The sequence below is a fragment of the Archocentrus centrarchus genome, chromosome 10 (genome assembly GCF_007364275.1).
Source record: "Archocentrus centrarchus isolate MPI-CPG fArcCen1 chromosome 10, fArcCen1, whole genome shotgun sequence".
In the NCBI taxonomy this organism is placed as follows: Eukaryota; Metazoa; Chordata; class Actinopteri; order Cichliformes; family Cichlidae; genus Archocentrus; species Archocentrus centrarchus.
Window position 1 is genome coordinate 7,526,869 of NC_044355.1, and position 14,905 is coordinate 7,541,773.

Here is a 14,905-nt window from a genome sequence, read left to right on the forward strand (position 1 = left end):
TGCACTTATGAATCTTTATCTTGTTAATTTTTTTCTCTTAGTTAATTATCAATTGTTCACAGTTTATGTGTTTCATCACTGACAAAATTTGGGCTCTCAAAGCCTGAAACTTAGTTTTGCTGCATTTCTGGTATCCCAGATTTCTGACTGTATTAACTGGTTGTCCTACTTTCTGCAATTAAAAAATATTTTTAATGTCTTGGTGCTTTTTTTAAAAAAAATTTCAAAAAGGCCAAAATACATTATTTGGGATGGTGGAGATTTCTTGGGAACTGCACATGGCTGAACTAAATCTGAATTAACGAGACACCGGAAGTAAACTAAGAACAAGCAACAAGGACAGACAGCTATAAAACGTATACAGGAAGAAACACTAACAGGGTGAAGGAGCCCTAGCCACATGGAACACAGAGGAGACAATGTAAGCTTTAAAAAAAAAAAAAAGGAAAATGAACTACAACCATGAACAGAACCTAAACAGCAAAACTAAAACTAAGAAACTAATCAGGAGATATATGCTGAAGAATGACATTACTAACCTCAAACTAAGGGTCAAATGGAAAAAATATTAAACAAAAGAACTTGACTGTTCAAACTCAAAACTCTGGGTCAAAGACCCAGGACCATGACAAGGATAATAAAATACATATTTTACAATTATTAGTTTATTGGCATTTATTCCAAAGAACATTAAATCAATATAACTGGCTTTACTTTGATTTAGCTAAAAAAACTAAAGCAATTGCTACACATCCTTAAATGTGGGACAGTCTGAGACCTGAATGCAGTTTTATGTTTAAAAATCAACTCAGACCAGAAGTACCAAAACTGAAATTCTGAGTGACCACTCAAGACCAAATTCATGAGTCAATCTCCATTGACAGTAAAGAAAAATGTACCTTATTTATGGTCATAACTTACCCTTTATAGAAAATAGATAGCGGGATAATTTAAACCACTCTTTCAGCCCTTTAAACAAGTCTGTGCTTAAGCTTTCCAGCTTGAAATGTGGTTTTGCAAACCAATTATTGACTGTCACATTTCTCTTTTATAAAGACTACATCTTAAAGGTATCAGGTTTATAGTCTTCCCTTCCATGAATCACCACCTTATTCTAATGGAAGGGTCTGCCCGAGTGATCTGACAGGATATCCAAATGCAAATTGGTCTTAGGTGAGTGGTGAGACTAAACCCGTCCAGAAAGTTCTTAAAAAAGACAAAAACATCATCATCATCCAGCCCTACCTTGTAGCTGGGCCTGATGGAGTGGCTTGTAGGTAAGCACATGAGTGTAAGTAGGCACCATAGACAGAATATAATTATTATTCTGTCCCTCACTCATTGTTGGACTCCACCAGGGCTGTGCTTTGTCACCATTTCTGGCTTAAAAAAATTTGAATCCAGCCTTTACTGGGGTTTTTTGAAGCCAAGGGTGAAAAAGCAGGAATGCAAATTAGCACCTCCAATTTGACAGTGTTTTTGTGCTGGAAAAGAGCAGACTGCCTATTATGGCTGTGGAACCAGTGCAAGTACTCAAGTATCTTCATGTCTTTGTGTCTTGTTTTCTTCTTGAAGACTGAAGTGTGACACTGATAGCCGGAATGCTGCGGCATGCTACAGTCATGCAGACCTTGTTTTGGTTAGCTGACCATGAGAGCCCAGGTACTGAAGTGTGACACTGATAGCCGGAATGGTGCGGCATGCTACAGTCATGCAGACCTTGTTTTGGTTAGCTGACCATGAGAGCCCAGGTAATGACTGAGAGACTAAGGTCACAGAAACAAGTAGTTAGCTCAACTATCAAAGAGATAGGATGGGAGATTCTGTCATGGTTAGCTGTGGCAGGCAGGCAAGGTTGGACCCCAAAATGCAGGATTCTCAGTCAGAACTGAACTTAATGTGATTTATTGAGAAACTGAGAGGAACTGAACACAATAATACTTGGGCTGGACAGGTGCCAGAACAAAATACAAAAACTAAAAGACAGAGTGACACACAGCAAGGAAACACTGACGACGACACAACAAGGAACAAGGGGAAACACAAACAATATATACACAGAGGCTAATCAGGGAAGTGACAACAGCTGGGAACACAGGTGAGGGTCACAGCTGAACTTAATTACACAGATGAGCCAAGGGGAGGTAAAACAAGACACAAGCACACAGAACAAAGAACTGTCAAAATAAAACAGGAAGTGACCAACTAAGGTACACACTTGACACATAGAGGGAACCTAAACATGACCAAAACAGAAACCTAAACCCAACAAAGGGGAAACACTGGGAATAGAAACAAAACATGAGACAAGGGACAAAAACATGAGAAACAAAACAGGCACAGGAACACTGACCAAACAGGAGGATGTGGAAATGAAAACATAACACAGACTCGACACTGGAGGGATCACACAGACCATGAGACAGACAACATGAGAAACAGAAACTAACACAAATAACCAAACAGAAAACAATGACAAACTAAAATACTAATTCATGACTAAAAAAAATAATTAAATAAAAAACAGCCAGGATCATGACAGACAGCCATTCAGGAAGGGCTCAGTCTAGAGCCCCTGCTCCTGTGCATCATAAGGACAGACTTGAGGAGGTTTGAGCATTTGATTAGGATGGCAACTACTAGGTCAGATGTTTCAGGTATGTCCTAATGAGAGGACACTCAGAGTTTGGCATTTCTGCGTAGACTATTTCCCCACAACCCAGATCGAGGTGATAAGATAAGAGGTGGAAAATTGACAGATGGATGGAAGTGTATAGTTTAAGAGCTCTAAGCAGCATACAGGTTGCAGTTGGGTGGCACAGTGATGGAGGAGTTAGCATTGCTGTCTCACAGCAAGAAGGTTTCTGGTTCAAGTCCTGGCTGGGGCCTTTCTGTGCTGAGTATTCATGCTCTCCCTGTACCTGCATGGGTTTCTTCTATACAGTCCAGCTTCTTTCTGCATCCCAAAGACATGCATGATAGTTTAATTGGTGAATCTAAATTAATAGATAAAGTGCTGATGTGTATAAAATAAAATACTGTACAATTGATATGATCTAAAGCACTTATAATGGACCATTTATATCTTACTGCTTTGTGGTCAAATTGTTTTTCATTTGTGTGACCTGGTCTTGACTGTAATAGCAGGCACACAGTTAGTATACATTGCTCAAAAGAAACTTCAAATGATGAATAAAACACACTAAGTGTGTCTTTTACTAAGAGTCAGATAAAGAAAACTTGTCTTAACAAATAAAGGTTTGATTTCATAATCACTGTCATGATATTCATTATCTCTGACTGAGTTTGTAGGTTTTGTCAATCCAGCTGCTGCAAAGAAAACCTGCTTATTTTGATTCAGACAGTAAAATCTCATAGTCTAAGTTTTTCATCTTTCTGGATTCACCTCTAGCTCCACCATGGGGTTAACACGTGTGATTTAAACTAAAATTCTCAATAATGCTGGTTGATTTCCCATGAAATTTGCTACAAAAAGTTTGTTCTGGTTTTGGAAGAGGCTATACCACCGCCTTCAGTCAGGGGGAAATGGTTCAGCCTGCTCTCCAGCTTTTCTAAGAGGTAAAATCTAATCGCTAATGAAACATCCACCCTGCAAATTTCCTCTGAAATTCAAAATATGAAACAACTGAGACATTTCCAAGACCATATGTGCTCAAGCTTTACTGACAAAAATAACAAATATCCAGGGATAGAGAAAATGTTCGAGACAATAGCTAAAAAAGGATTACTGCAGGTAGGTAAAAGAGAAGCTGCATGTTTTACAAAGCCCAAGACGAGGAAAATGTGACAGGAAATGTAGTTTTGAATCTATTCAGTGTTAACCAATCAGGTGCCTTTTACAGTTTGACTTAATATGATCATCTCACCTCCTTTACTCACTGAAATACCAGCAAGGTCCCCAACAAAGGACAGTGTAAAGATGATTGTGCTATGGATTACAATGCATTTTCTTCATCAGGGACGTAAGTACTTTTATTCTGTCCAAAATGTTCTTAGTTAAAAACTTACCTGTTAAATAAGAACATTAGAACATTTCTGTATCATGAAACATTTTATTTTTCTGTTTTGTTTTTCTTTTTTATTCAGATTCTCTGGTTCCAGTGAAAAACGTTCAGCTTGGTGAATCAGTGACATTATCATGTGATTTACCCATTAAAGAGTTTGGCACTAGAATAATCTACTGGTACAAGCAGAATGTCGGGGATGGTCTGAAATTAATTGTGACACAGTCAAAATCGGCAACACCAGAGTATAGCCCTGAATTTTCTAGAACAAGATTTGATGCACAGAAGGATGAGAAATTTAGCAACCTGACCATTTTGAACACAATTCAAGAGGACGAGGGACTCTATCACTGTGGAATAGCAGAGTGGATGTATCCCATTCAGTGGAGTGAGACATATTTGTTAGTAAAAGGTAAGACTGAGCAACTTTTACAAACTTTAAAGTTTCTACTGTGAGCTTTAAGGGATATCTTTATGTTTTGTAATACACAGGAAATACTCAGAAGACATCAAATTATACTGTTGTTCAGTGGCTAACAGTTACAGACCCGCTCCATCCAGGAGACACAGTGACTCTGCAATGCTCAGTCATCTCTGTCTCTGACAACAACACATGTCCAGGAGATCTCAGTGTCCTTTGGCTCAGAGTCAAATCTAATAAATCTCATCCAAACATTATCTACACTGATAGAAAAAGACGTAATGAATGTGAGAACAGATCTGAGCCTCAGAAGAGATGTGTTTTTCACTTCACTAAGAACGTCAGCTCCTCTGATGCTGGGACTTACTACTGTGCTGTGGCCACATGTGGGGAGATATTATTTGGAAATGGAACTACACTGGAACTTGGTATGATTTTTTCATTATCTATTTTAAACTACCCACATGTTCATACAAACATGAGTGATAAAACCTTTTGAGAACTGATTTATTTTTTGTAGGGCTGGGATTTTAACGCGTTAATTTCGATTAATTAATTATGGGGAAATTAACGCGTTAAAAATTTTAACGCATTTTAATCGCACTTTGCACCGTGGAACATTTCTCAGTGCACGAGTTCCCGGCATACAGATTATATCGACGCACAATGTCCAAATTAGGGGCCGCATCCTGCGAAGGACCCGGCCCACGTCTTTCACAGCCCACGAACACCACAAAGGCCGGAAGTGAGCGGCTAGCCTTCATATCAGCTGCCGTCACCTCTGCGTAGCTCATGTCGCCTAGCAACCGTGAGTGCGAAGCACAGCTGTGTAAAAGCAGCTGGTTAAACAGAGAACGAACTTTTTCTCCTTTTTGTGGTTTAATTTTAAGACTTTAATTCAAAATAAACTGTTAAAACAAGCATAACACATTTCAACATCAAGGAATACAGCTGAGAGAATGATTAATTTCCAACTATAACAAGTGAGACATTAATGTTGAATGAAACTATCCAGTTATGATGCTTAACTTTAATTTCAGGAGTTTGCTTATCACAGGAGCACTTCCACCCTTCATTGGTCTGTGTAGTAGACTGGTGGGAAAATACACAAAATTTTGAAGTTTAAGCTTATGTATATTGATTCATTCATCAACTAAACTTAAATTAATATTTCTCATGTCAAATATTGAAATGCGATTAAAATGCGATTAATTTCGATTAATTAATTACAAAGCTTGTAATTAATTCGATTAATTTTTTAATCGAGTCCCACCCCTAATTTTTTGTTTTCTTTGTTTTCTGTAGTGCAACCGGCACAGACAGCATTCATTCACGTGCTGATATTAATAATTTGTTTGGCTATATCAGTCATTGGAAATATTTTCTTCATCTGCAACCGAAGAATATGTAAATCATTTCAAGGTAAGCATTATAAGAAGCTAAAAGAATCTGAAATTCATAAATTATCCCATTACACTTAAATATTGGAAAGAACAATCATACAAGTTATACTGTAAACTCATAAGAAGTCGATCACACTTTTGTTAACCAGCAAACTTTGAGCAAACCATAGTGGTTGTCTTTCCTTTGTGTACCAACTTATTTCCATTGGAATAACATATTCCTATCAGTGGGATTTTATTAATGACAATAAAATCTGAGGTAAATGATAAAAAAGTGCATTTCACTATTATAAATATGATAACTTCATTTATCTTTAGGAACAGATGGTGCTCTATCAGAAGCACACACTGACAAGTTACACAAACCAGTAAGTAATGATAATTATTGTTGTTTAGTTAAAATAATGTATTTCTATATAGCTCAGTATCATTATTTTTCTTATATTTATTTAACAGGCTGAAGCTGATGACCAACTAAACTATGCTGCACTCAGATTCTCAGAGAGAAAAACAAGAGGAAGAAGGAAGAAAGAGTTTGCTGAGGACAGCGTCTACTCTCAAGTTAAATGTTGATGCCAATATCAGTGTTGAATTTAAATTAATCCTGACATCCTATTGCAGATCCTGTTATCTGTGACCCTTTGGTCTTGTTGTTTTGCTACCTTAGTTAAATACTCTTAACAAAGTTCGGTTTTCAAAATTGTCGCATTTATGGTATTCCTGATTTTTCACTATATACACTGGTTTTCTTATTTTCTGTGATTAAAAAAATATTGCGCTAAGTCTGGATGTGTTTTATGTTTAGGGCAACACACTTCAGCAGTAAATATCAACTGGCGGCCTGCGGGCCACATCCAGCTCGACAGAGCTTTCCATCCGGCCCTGAGTATTACTGAAATCAAGACTAGCCTAGTGAGGGGGAAAGAATATGAAGAGTTCAGATGAAAAAACTGCTAAATGCCACCTCTGTCATAAATGACACAATGATAGTTGCAGAGCCCTTTCCACACGTACTATACTGTACACCAATGTCGCTTCATAACCCTGTACACTCCACCCTGTTGCGATACAGACTCTGATTTTTTTTTTTCCTCTGGCTAGATTGCTGCACTATAGTATTATTTCACCGCAATTTGCAATCTACCACCGGGCACGGCCAGTTTTGTTCACAATGCACACGCACCATCTCACAACGATCCTGTTCATGAACGAATTTGCAGTGCAAAATTGCAACCAGCACAAAACAAGGGGTGGGGGTTTGGTAGAGGAAAAGAGAGCCCAATGGACAATTCTGGGCGTCCTATCAAACATGAAATCCCAGGAGATTGTCTTGTTTCTTGCATTCGTAGACTCACAAGGATAACACACTGACATTTTGCTTAAGGAATGTCTATTAACAATAGCAGCAGGTAAACATATATCTTATTCTCAGAGCATCGTAACAGACTAGGGGGAGCCACACTCAATTCTTCTTTGTGTTGATTTAAAAATACTAACCTCTATTATTGCCAATTGAATCCAGCTGTATATAAGAAAGCTTGTAAAACCAGACCAAACTGGCTTCATAACACAAAGACAGGGAATTGATAATGTGAGGATAGCCTGAAATTTACAGTTGTTGGCACAAAAGAGAGGCGCTCCATCAATGCTTCTCAGGCTTGATGCTGAGAAGGCATTTGACCAAGTGGACTGGAACATTTTACAACAGACTCTCAAACAAATGGGGTTCAGTGATACTTTTCTTAGATGGAGCCAAGCATTTTACAAGAACCCCAGATCTAGAATCAGGGTGCTCCAAGTTTTTTCCATTGGGGCGTGGTACCTGATAAGGAGACACCTTGTCACCTTCGTTAGTCACATTTAGTATAGAGAACTGATTGGGTCTAACCCCAGGATTCAGGGAATATGTGACGAAACAAACACTCAACATAAATTGTCACTCTCTGCCGACGATATATTATTTTTGGATTGGGCATTATATAACACAGGATTCAGAAAGGGAACACATTAAAAGAAAACCAACAAACATAGAAAAACATTTAATAGATTTACTCTAAAATTCAGGAACTATGAAAAAGCAAGTCTCCTTAATGTATAAAAAAACTAATGATGGGTGAGGCAGATGGCACTCAGCATATTAAACAACAATGGGAGATGGAACTGAATGTCATTTTGTAGGATGAACCATGGGAGAACATTTGTACTTGCTGCCACAAAGGAATCAGGAGTCAGCACTGTAAAGAATTTGATTGGAAGTGCAAAATAAGATTTTTTCAAACCCCACTCGAAAACTTTCTTTCAAAGAGCAGTATTAGTGATAAATGTTGGAAGGGTTGTGGTCAAGTGGGCAATCAGACCCACATATTCTGGGATTGTCCTCAAATACAACCTTTTTAGGGAAATATTAAAGATGTACTGGAGAGAATACTAAGATTAAACATTCCTTTTGATCCTGTAATTTTCATACTTGATGTGTTTCCTGACCACTTAACTCATGACCAAAGGATTCTGCTACGTATTCTAATGACAGCCAGGAAAGATGATCACAGTCAACTGGATGAAGCCCGACCCACCAAATATGGATCACTGGATACAAAAAATTAAGCACTTATATACAAAGGAACGAGTAACTGCCCATCTACAACTGAAACCTCAGAGCTTTAAAAGACTGTGGAAGCCTATTGTGACTTTTCTTAATTAAGGTGCATCTTTCTCTGATTTGTCTCTCTGTCGATTGGTTTGGGTTACCAGTCCTACTTTACCCTGTATGATGGGAAATGGAAAATTTGGGATTTTATGTATGAATAATGATGTGAAGCCCCAATTTCAGTCTCAGGATAAAAATGTTTGTATATAAATTGCCTGTTACTGGTTGGCAATAAAGTTAAAATCCAAAATATACATAAACAATCTTCAGAGTGCATTAAGTAATTTTATGTATTTGCTGGAAATTTTTCATTTTCAACTTCTGCAGAATTTCCTTTCTTGCTTTTTGTGTTGATTATTTGTATTGATTTTTTAAATGTGTCTGTATGATGTATTCCTCTGGACTGAAATCGAGTGCATGAAGTCAGTCTATGTTGAGCAGAGTTTTCTTAGTTTTAGTAATAAAAGCTGTCTCAACAAGTAAAAATTTGATTTCATGACTAATTTCACGATATACAATATCTTTAACTTGGGTTTTTGATTTTATAGAGTCAGCTGATGCAAAGGAAGCCTGTCTTCTTGATTGAGAAAGTATATTTATAGTCTTACAGGTGACATTGTGTCTTTACCTCTAGCTCCACCATGGGGTTAACATGAGTGACATTTATTGTTAAGTACAGAATGGTTTGCTATGAAAATCGTATAAAATATTTTAAAATAATTAATTTAAATTAGTTAGCTGAGTAAAAGGCATTGGTTCAGCTTGCTTGTCTGCTTTTCTTTGGGGCAATATGTTAACTTTCAGCTGAAATGCAAAATGTTATGTTTGGATATTTCTTGCAGTATATACCACAAACAGTAGGTTACGTGGTGATGGTTCTGCTTGATGTTTTGCCCTTCAGATTAAAGTATAAGAACTATTGCCAAGAGACAAGCTAAATTTAGGAGTCAAAAGCAAAAGGTGAACAAAACGGTAACAGAAGTAACAGAAGATCAAACAGAGGTGAAATCTTTTACCAAATTCAGGAGGAGACCAGTGCAGCAGAAGGTGGACTTTCTGAAACCTGTGTTAACCAATCAGAATGCTTTTACAGTCTTACCTAACATGATCATCTGACCTCCTTCACTCAGTGAAGTATCAGCAAAGTCCTCAACAAGGGGCAGTGTCAAAATGATGGTGCTGTGGATTACTTTGCTTTCTCTTCATCAAGGATGTAAGTGCTCTTAATTCTCTAAAAATTTTCAATGTAAAGAAATTAAATGTCAAATAGATGTGTCGAAAATAAAATTAATTGTATTATAACTTTTTACATCTTATGTCATTTGTCTATGTGCTCTCTTAATTTAGATTCTGTGGTTCAAGTGAAAACCGTTCAGCTTGGTGAACCAGCAACCTTAACATGTGCTTTACCCAATAAAGAGCTCAGCAGTCTAGAAGTCCACTGGTACAAGCAGAGTATCGGGGATGATCTTAAACTGATTTTGACAATGTATGGAACTAGAGCACCTCAGTATCGTCAAGAAATATTTAGATCAAGAGTTAAGGCATTTAATGCTAAAAATTTTAGCAACCTGACCATTTTAAAGACAGTCCAAGAGGATGAAGGAATCTATCACTGTGGAATCATAGAATGGCTTAATCCTGAATGGAGTGCGACATATTTGCTCGTCAACGGTAACAAACTAATGCAATTTTTAAAAACGTTTTAAATGTGTTTGAGCATGTTTTAAGGAACATTTTTATATTTACTATTAAACAGGAAACACTCAGAAGACATCAAACTATAGTGTTGTCCAGTGGCCAACAGTATCAGATCGAGTTCGTCCCGGAGACACAACAGCTCTCCAATGCTTGGTCCTCTCTGACTCTGGAAACCAGACCAGTACAGGAGACCATGATGTCTTCTGGTTCAGAGTCGGAGCAGATAAATCTCACCCAAGCATCATCTACACTGACAGAAATAAACATGGATGTGAAAAAAGATCTGACCTTCAGAATAGATGTGTTTATCGTTTCTCTAAGAGCATGAACTCCTCTGATGCTGGGACTTACTACTGTGCTGTGGCCACATGTGGGGAGATATTATTTGGAAACGGAACTGAACTGAAACTTGGTATGATTGTTTTGTCCAGTGCTGGAAATTATGCTCAAACTATGTTGACACCAACATGAATGATAAGACATTTTTCAAATATGGTTTTTTGTTTGTTTTGTAGAGAGAAAAACAGAGTCAACATTTATTCAGCTGGCCATATTACTACTCTGTTTGGCTATTTCTGTCATTGGAAATGTCTTCCTCATCTGCAACCGAAGAGTATGTGTACAAAATAAAGGTAAGTGTTATAAAAAGCTAAAATTATTTAAAATATTGTGATTATCCTATTAGCCTTTGCATTGTTTAAATAAAGAACAAAAACCTAACCACTTCTGTAATTTGTGTAAGAAATCATAAAATTTCCACTTTAAACTCATGAAAACTCAGTAATCATTCACATTGATGTGAATCAGCTCTTGATAGTGGTTCTGGTTCCTTTGTTTACCAACTTATTTTAATTATATATTTGTACCATTTACATTTTTATTTACATCAAAAAATTTTGAAGTAAATGCCACATCAAATGCATTTTGCTACTGTGTATTTGTTATACTAATTAAATTTATCTTTATGAATAGTAAATGCTATATTAGAAGCACAGATTGGCACCTCAAACCAACCAGTAAGTAATGAATATTATTGTTACTCAATTTAAATATGTCTGAAAAGCTCACATCATTATTTAAATTGGTTGCTATCATTTTTTTCTTACACAGACTGAAGTTGATGATCAACTAAATTATGCTGCACTGAATTTCTCTGAGAGAAAAACAAGAGGAAGAAGAAAGAGAGACTCTGCTGAGGACAGTGTCTACTCACAAGTTAAATGCTGATTCTGAAACCAAAGTTGAGCATCTATAAAAATTTAAATTAGTTATGTTACAAATCTTGTACTTGTGATTCTCAGTTCTCAGGTATTTTTTCTACATTAGTTCAATATTAACTGTTAAGACTTTATTTGCATTATCACTGACAAGATTTGAGCTCCTAAAGCCAGAAAAGTCTAAAAATTGTTTTTAACTATTGTTCTTTTAAACCATATGATTTCCTTTTTAATTAGAACATTTTTACATTTGATCTTTTGGATGTTTTTTTATGGCTAAGACAAGACAATACAGGCAAAACCACTGTTTTATGAACTGGTTCATTTTAAACTTTTGAATTATTTTTTATTCATTTTCTTCCACTTATCCAAATCCATGTGGCGCTATTTGTTTAGCTGTCCTACTATTTAAATATGAATGAAATAATCTTAAATTTTATTTTTGCATTTTTTTTTTTACAGTATAATATCTTCATCTTGGCTTAATAAATATAATTCACATATACAATGAAAATTTTTCACTTCACAAATTTGTACCACCCCATACATGTTTATTTTACACTGATACTGACTTGGAGGTCAAATTCAATCGCACGCACACACACACACACACACACACACACACACACACACACACATGCACACACACACACACACACACACACACACTATTCTATTGACCTCATATATAAAGGTAACTTTTGACAGGAACCTTTTCTGTTACCTTGCTTTACACTAGTATTTGATACTTTGCATTGCACTTGGTGATGTAAGGCTTGGATGCAGCTGCTCAGTCATTTGATGAAGCTCTTTACACACTGTTCCTGAGCCAATCTAAAGGCCACATGAAGTTTGGAGGTCTGCAGTGGCTGTAGCTCAGTAGGTAGAGCAGGTCACCTACTGATCGGAAGGTCAGCGGTTCGATTCCTGGCTGCTCCAGGCTACATGCCAATGTATCCTTGGGCAAGGTACTTAACCCCAAGTTGCTCTCCGACCGTCCTGTCGGAGTATGAATGTGTGTGAATGTTAGTTAATTAAAAGCGCTTAGTATAAACATGGAAGTGCTTGTATGAATGTGAGTGCATGGGTAAATGTAAAACATGTTGTGTAAGCGCTTTGAGTGCTCTGACTGAGTAGAAAAGCGCTATATAAGAGCTAGTCCATTTACATTGTCGACCTCTGTTTACTATGCACCTCAGCATTCGCTGACTGCCACTGCCACTTTGTTATAATACCACTAACAGTTGAATGTGGAATATTTAGTAATGAGGGCATTTTATGACTGGACTTGTTGCACAGGTGGCATCCTATCATGGTACCACGCTGGAATTGACTGAGGTCCTGAGAGCGACCCGTTCTTTCATAAATGTTTGTAGAAGCAGTCTGCATGCCTAGGTGCTTGGTTTTATACACCTGTGGCCATGGAAGTGATTGTAACACCTGAATTCAATGATTTGGATGAGTAAGTAAATCTTTTGGCAATATAGCATATGGGAGGCAAAACTGTCTGCAGAAAACATGATAAAGACAGTGCCAGGGCCCACTGGGATTTCAGTGGATTGTGTAGCAGACATCAAGTCAGCTTTTGAGCTAGTATTGCTCAACAATCTGGAAATAACTTATTAGGAAGGAAGGCATGTTTTGCAGGAGAACTGGAAGGAGCTGGAAAAAATGCATCTACATGCATATTTTGGGGTCCTTATCTTGGCTGGGGTCTATAAGTCAAAGTATGAATCAGCAGCCAGTTTGTGAGATGAAAATAGGCTTTATTTTGTGCCAGAATGTCTGGAGACATTTCATGTTTTCTCCAGTGTAATCCAATTTGATAATCAAGAGACAAGGGCTGTCACACAGGAGAGAGACAAGCTGGTAGCTATGAAGACAGTGTGGAACAAGTGGGTAGAGCAACTTCCCCTACTCTATAACCTAGGCTCCAATGTCATAATGGATGAAAGGCTAGTGGCATGCAGAAGTCACTGCACATTTAGATGATATATGCCTTCCAAACCAGCTAAATAAATAAATAAATCTTCATTTCTGGTTCAAAAACGTTGCTTAAATGAAGTTTATTTTCAATACAGATCTTCATGACTCATTTTAAGTCACTTGGTCAAACCCTGAACAGAAGAGGTGGTTTATGAAAGTCACACCATACAAAGGAAAAAAATCTAAATGTAAAATAAAACAGTCAATGTTGTGTGTATATGCAGGTTTTTCCAATCAAAGAAGTTAAAAAATATATTTTATGAAAAACTAGAGGTTAAAAACACCATTGTACTAAATATTGATTGGAATGGTTAGTAATAGAGTTAATAATGTGCTATAAACAATGTTTAATGGAAAGGTTTGGTTTCTCAAACTTTTGGATAACATGCCACTGGTGAAACTGACCCAGAAACGTCATTGCTCTTCCTCAGAAACAAACATAACAGGAGGGTTAAAAACTCTTTGATAAATTAAAATAGATCATGATCCTGAATTAGGGAACATGTATAAATCATGAAAGGCAAAAACCTGACATTAAGCAGATTTTATTACTACAGCATATTGTTCATAGTTCAGTGTGGATTTGCCAGTTGTTTAAAGTTCAAAACATAACAGTTGATTATGCCTGGAAATGAAAAGCATACTCATAATTAACATCTTCATATTGTGTGCCATTTTCAGTTTTGTTGATAGTTTTCATGAAGGGTCACAATCAATAACGGGTCGAAATTATCTTAGTTCTTTTCATAAAGGCATCAAAGGAAGCTTTGGCGCACCGTCCCTTAGTAAACAGAGAACTCAAACAGTCTTTTTATGGCTGTCACATAAAAACATTGTTCCACAAAGCAGCATTTGGTCACAGGTGAACAATACAGTTATTTTTCTGCTGTGCCCTTTCTTAGATCTGATTGTTATTGCTGTTCTCAGTTACACAATCAGGAAAAATAACAGTGATCACTGCAACAATAATTGAAGTTACTGACAGTTCTCTATCAAACAAAAGTAAATTAATATTACATTTGTAAGAAAATGAGGAGTTATGCTATTGCCACATGTGGGGAGAAATTATTTGGAGATGGAAATACACTGGATGTTCAAGACACTTGTGCCATTAATCTTAAATTAAATTAATAAATGTGCCAGTATATACAGTGAAAATTTATTAACTCGTTCATTATTACAAATTTTGTTTTCACATTCACTGAAATCTCATCAGCAGGTGACATCAAACATCTTTTGGTTTTAGACATATTTAACTTGGTGTTTTTCACTTTTAATATTGCTCCAGAAAGCAGTGTGTGCACTCACTGAAATTGCAATTCAATTCAATTAAATTTTATTTATATAGCGCTAAATCACAACAAACTGTCGCCTCAAGGTGCTTTGTATTGTGGGTAAAGACCCTACAATAATACAGAGAAAACCCAACAGTCAAAACAACCCCCTATGAGCAGCACTTGGCGACAGTGGGAAGGAAAAACTCCCTTTTAACAGGAAGAAACCTC

General features: G+C 36.8%; 2 protein-coding genes across 2 annotated transcripts; both read left to right on the top strand.

Annotated features, from left to right (window-relative positions):
• The first annotated feature begins 3,940 nt into the window (after positions 1–3,940).
• LOC115787470 (uncharacterized) lies at positions 3,941–6,442 on the top strand. The gene is made up of 6 exons (XM_030740196.1): positions 3,941–3,983; positions 4,108–4,437; positions 4,518–4,874; positions 5,752–5,868; positions 6,168–6,217; positions 6,306–6,442. Exons 1-6 carry the CDS (start codon positions 3,941–3,943, stop codon positions 6,420–6,422), a joined length of 1,014 nt encoding a protein of 337 aa, XP_030596056.1. The 3' UTR covers positions 6,423–6,442.
• A 3,224-nt stretch (positions 6,443–9,666) lies between these two features.
• LOC115787136 (uncharacterized) lies at positions 9,667–14,119 on the top strand. Its single transcript, XM_030739712.1, has 5 exons — positions 9,667–9,709; positions 9,844–10,170; positions 10,256–10,609; positions 10,713–10,829; positions 14,082–14,119. The coding sequence occupies exons 1-5, from the start codon at positions 9,667–9,669 to the stop codon at positions 14,117–14,119; spliced, it is 879 nt and encodes a 292-aa protein (XP_030595572.1).
• Positions 14,120–14,905: the final 786 nt, after the last annotated feature.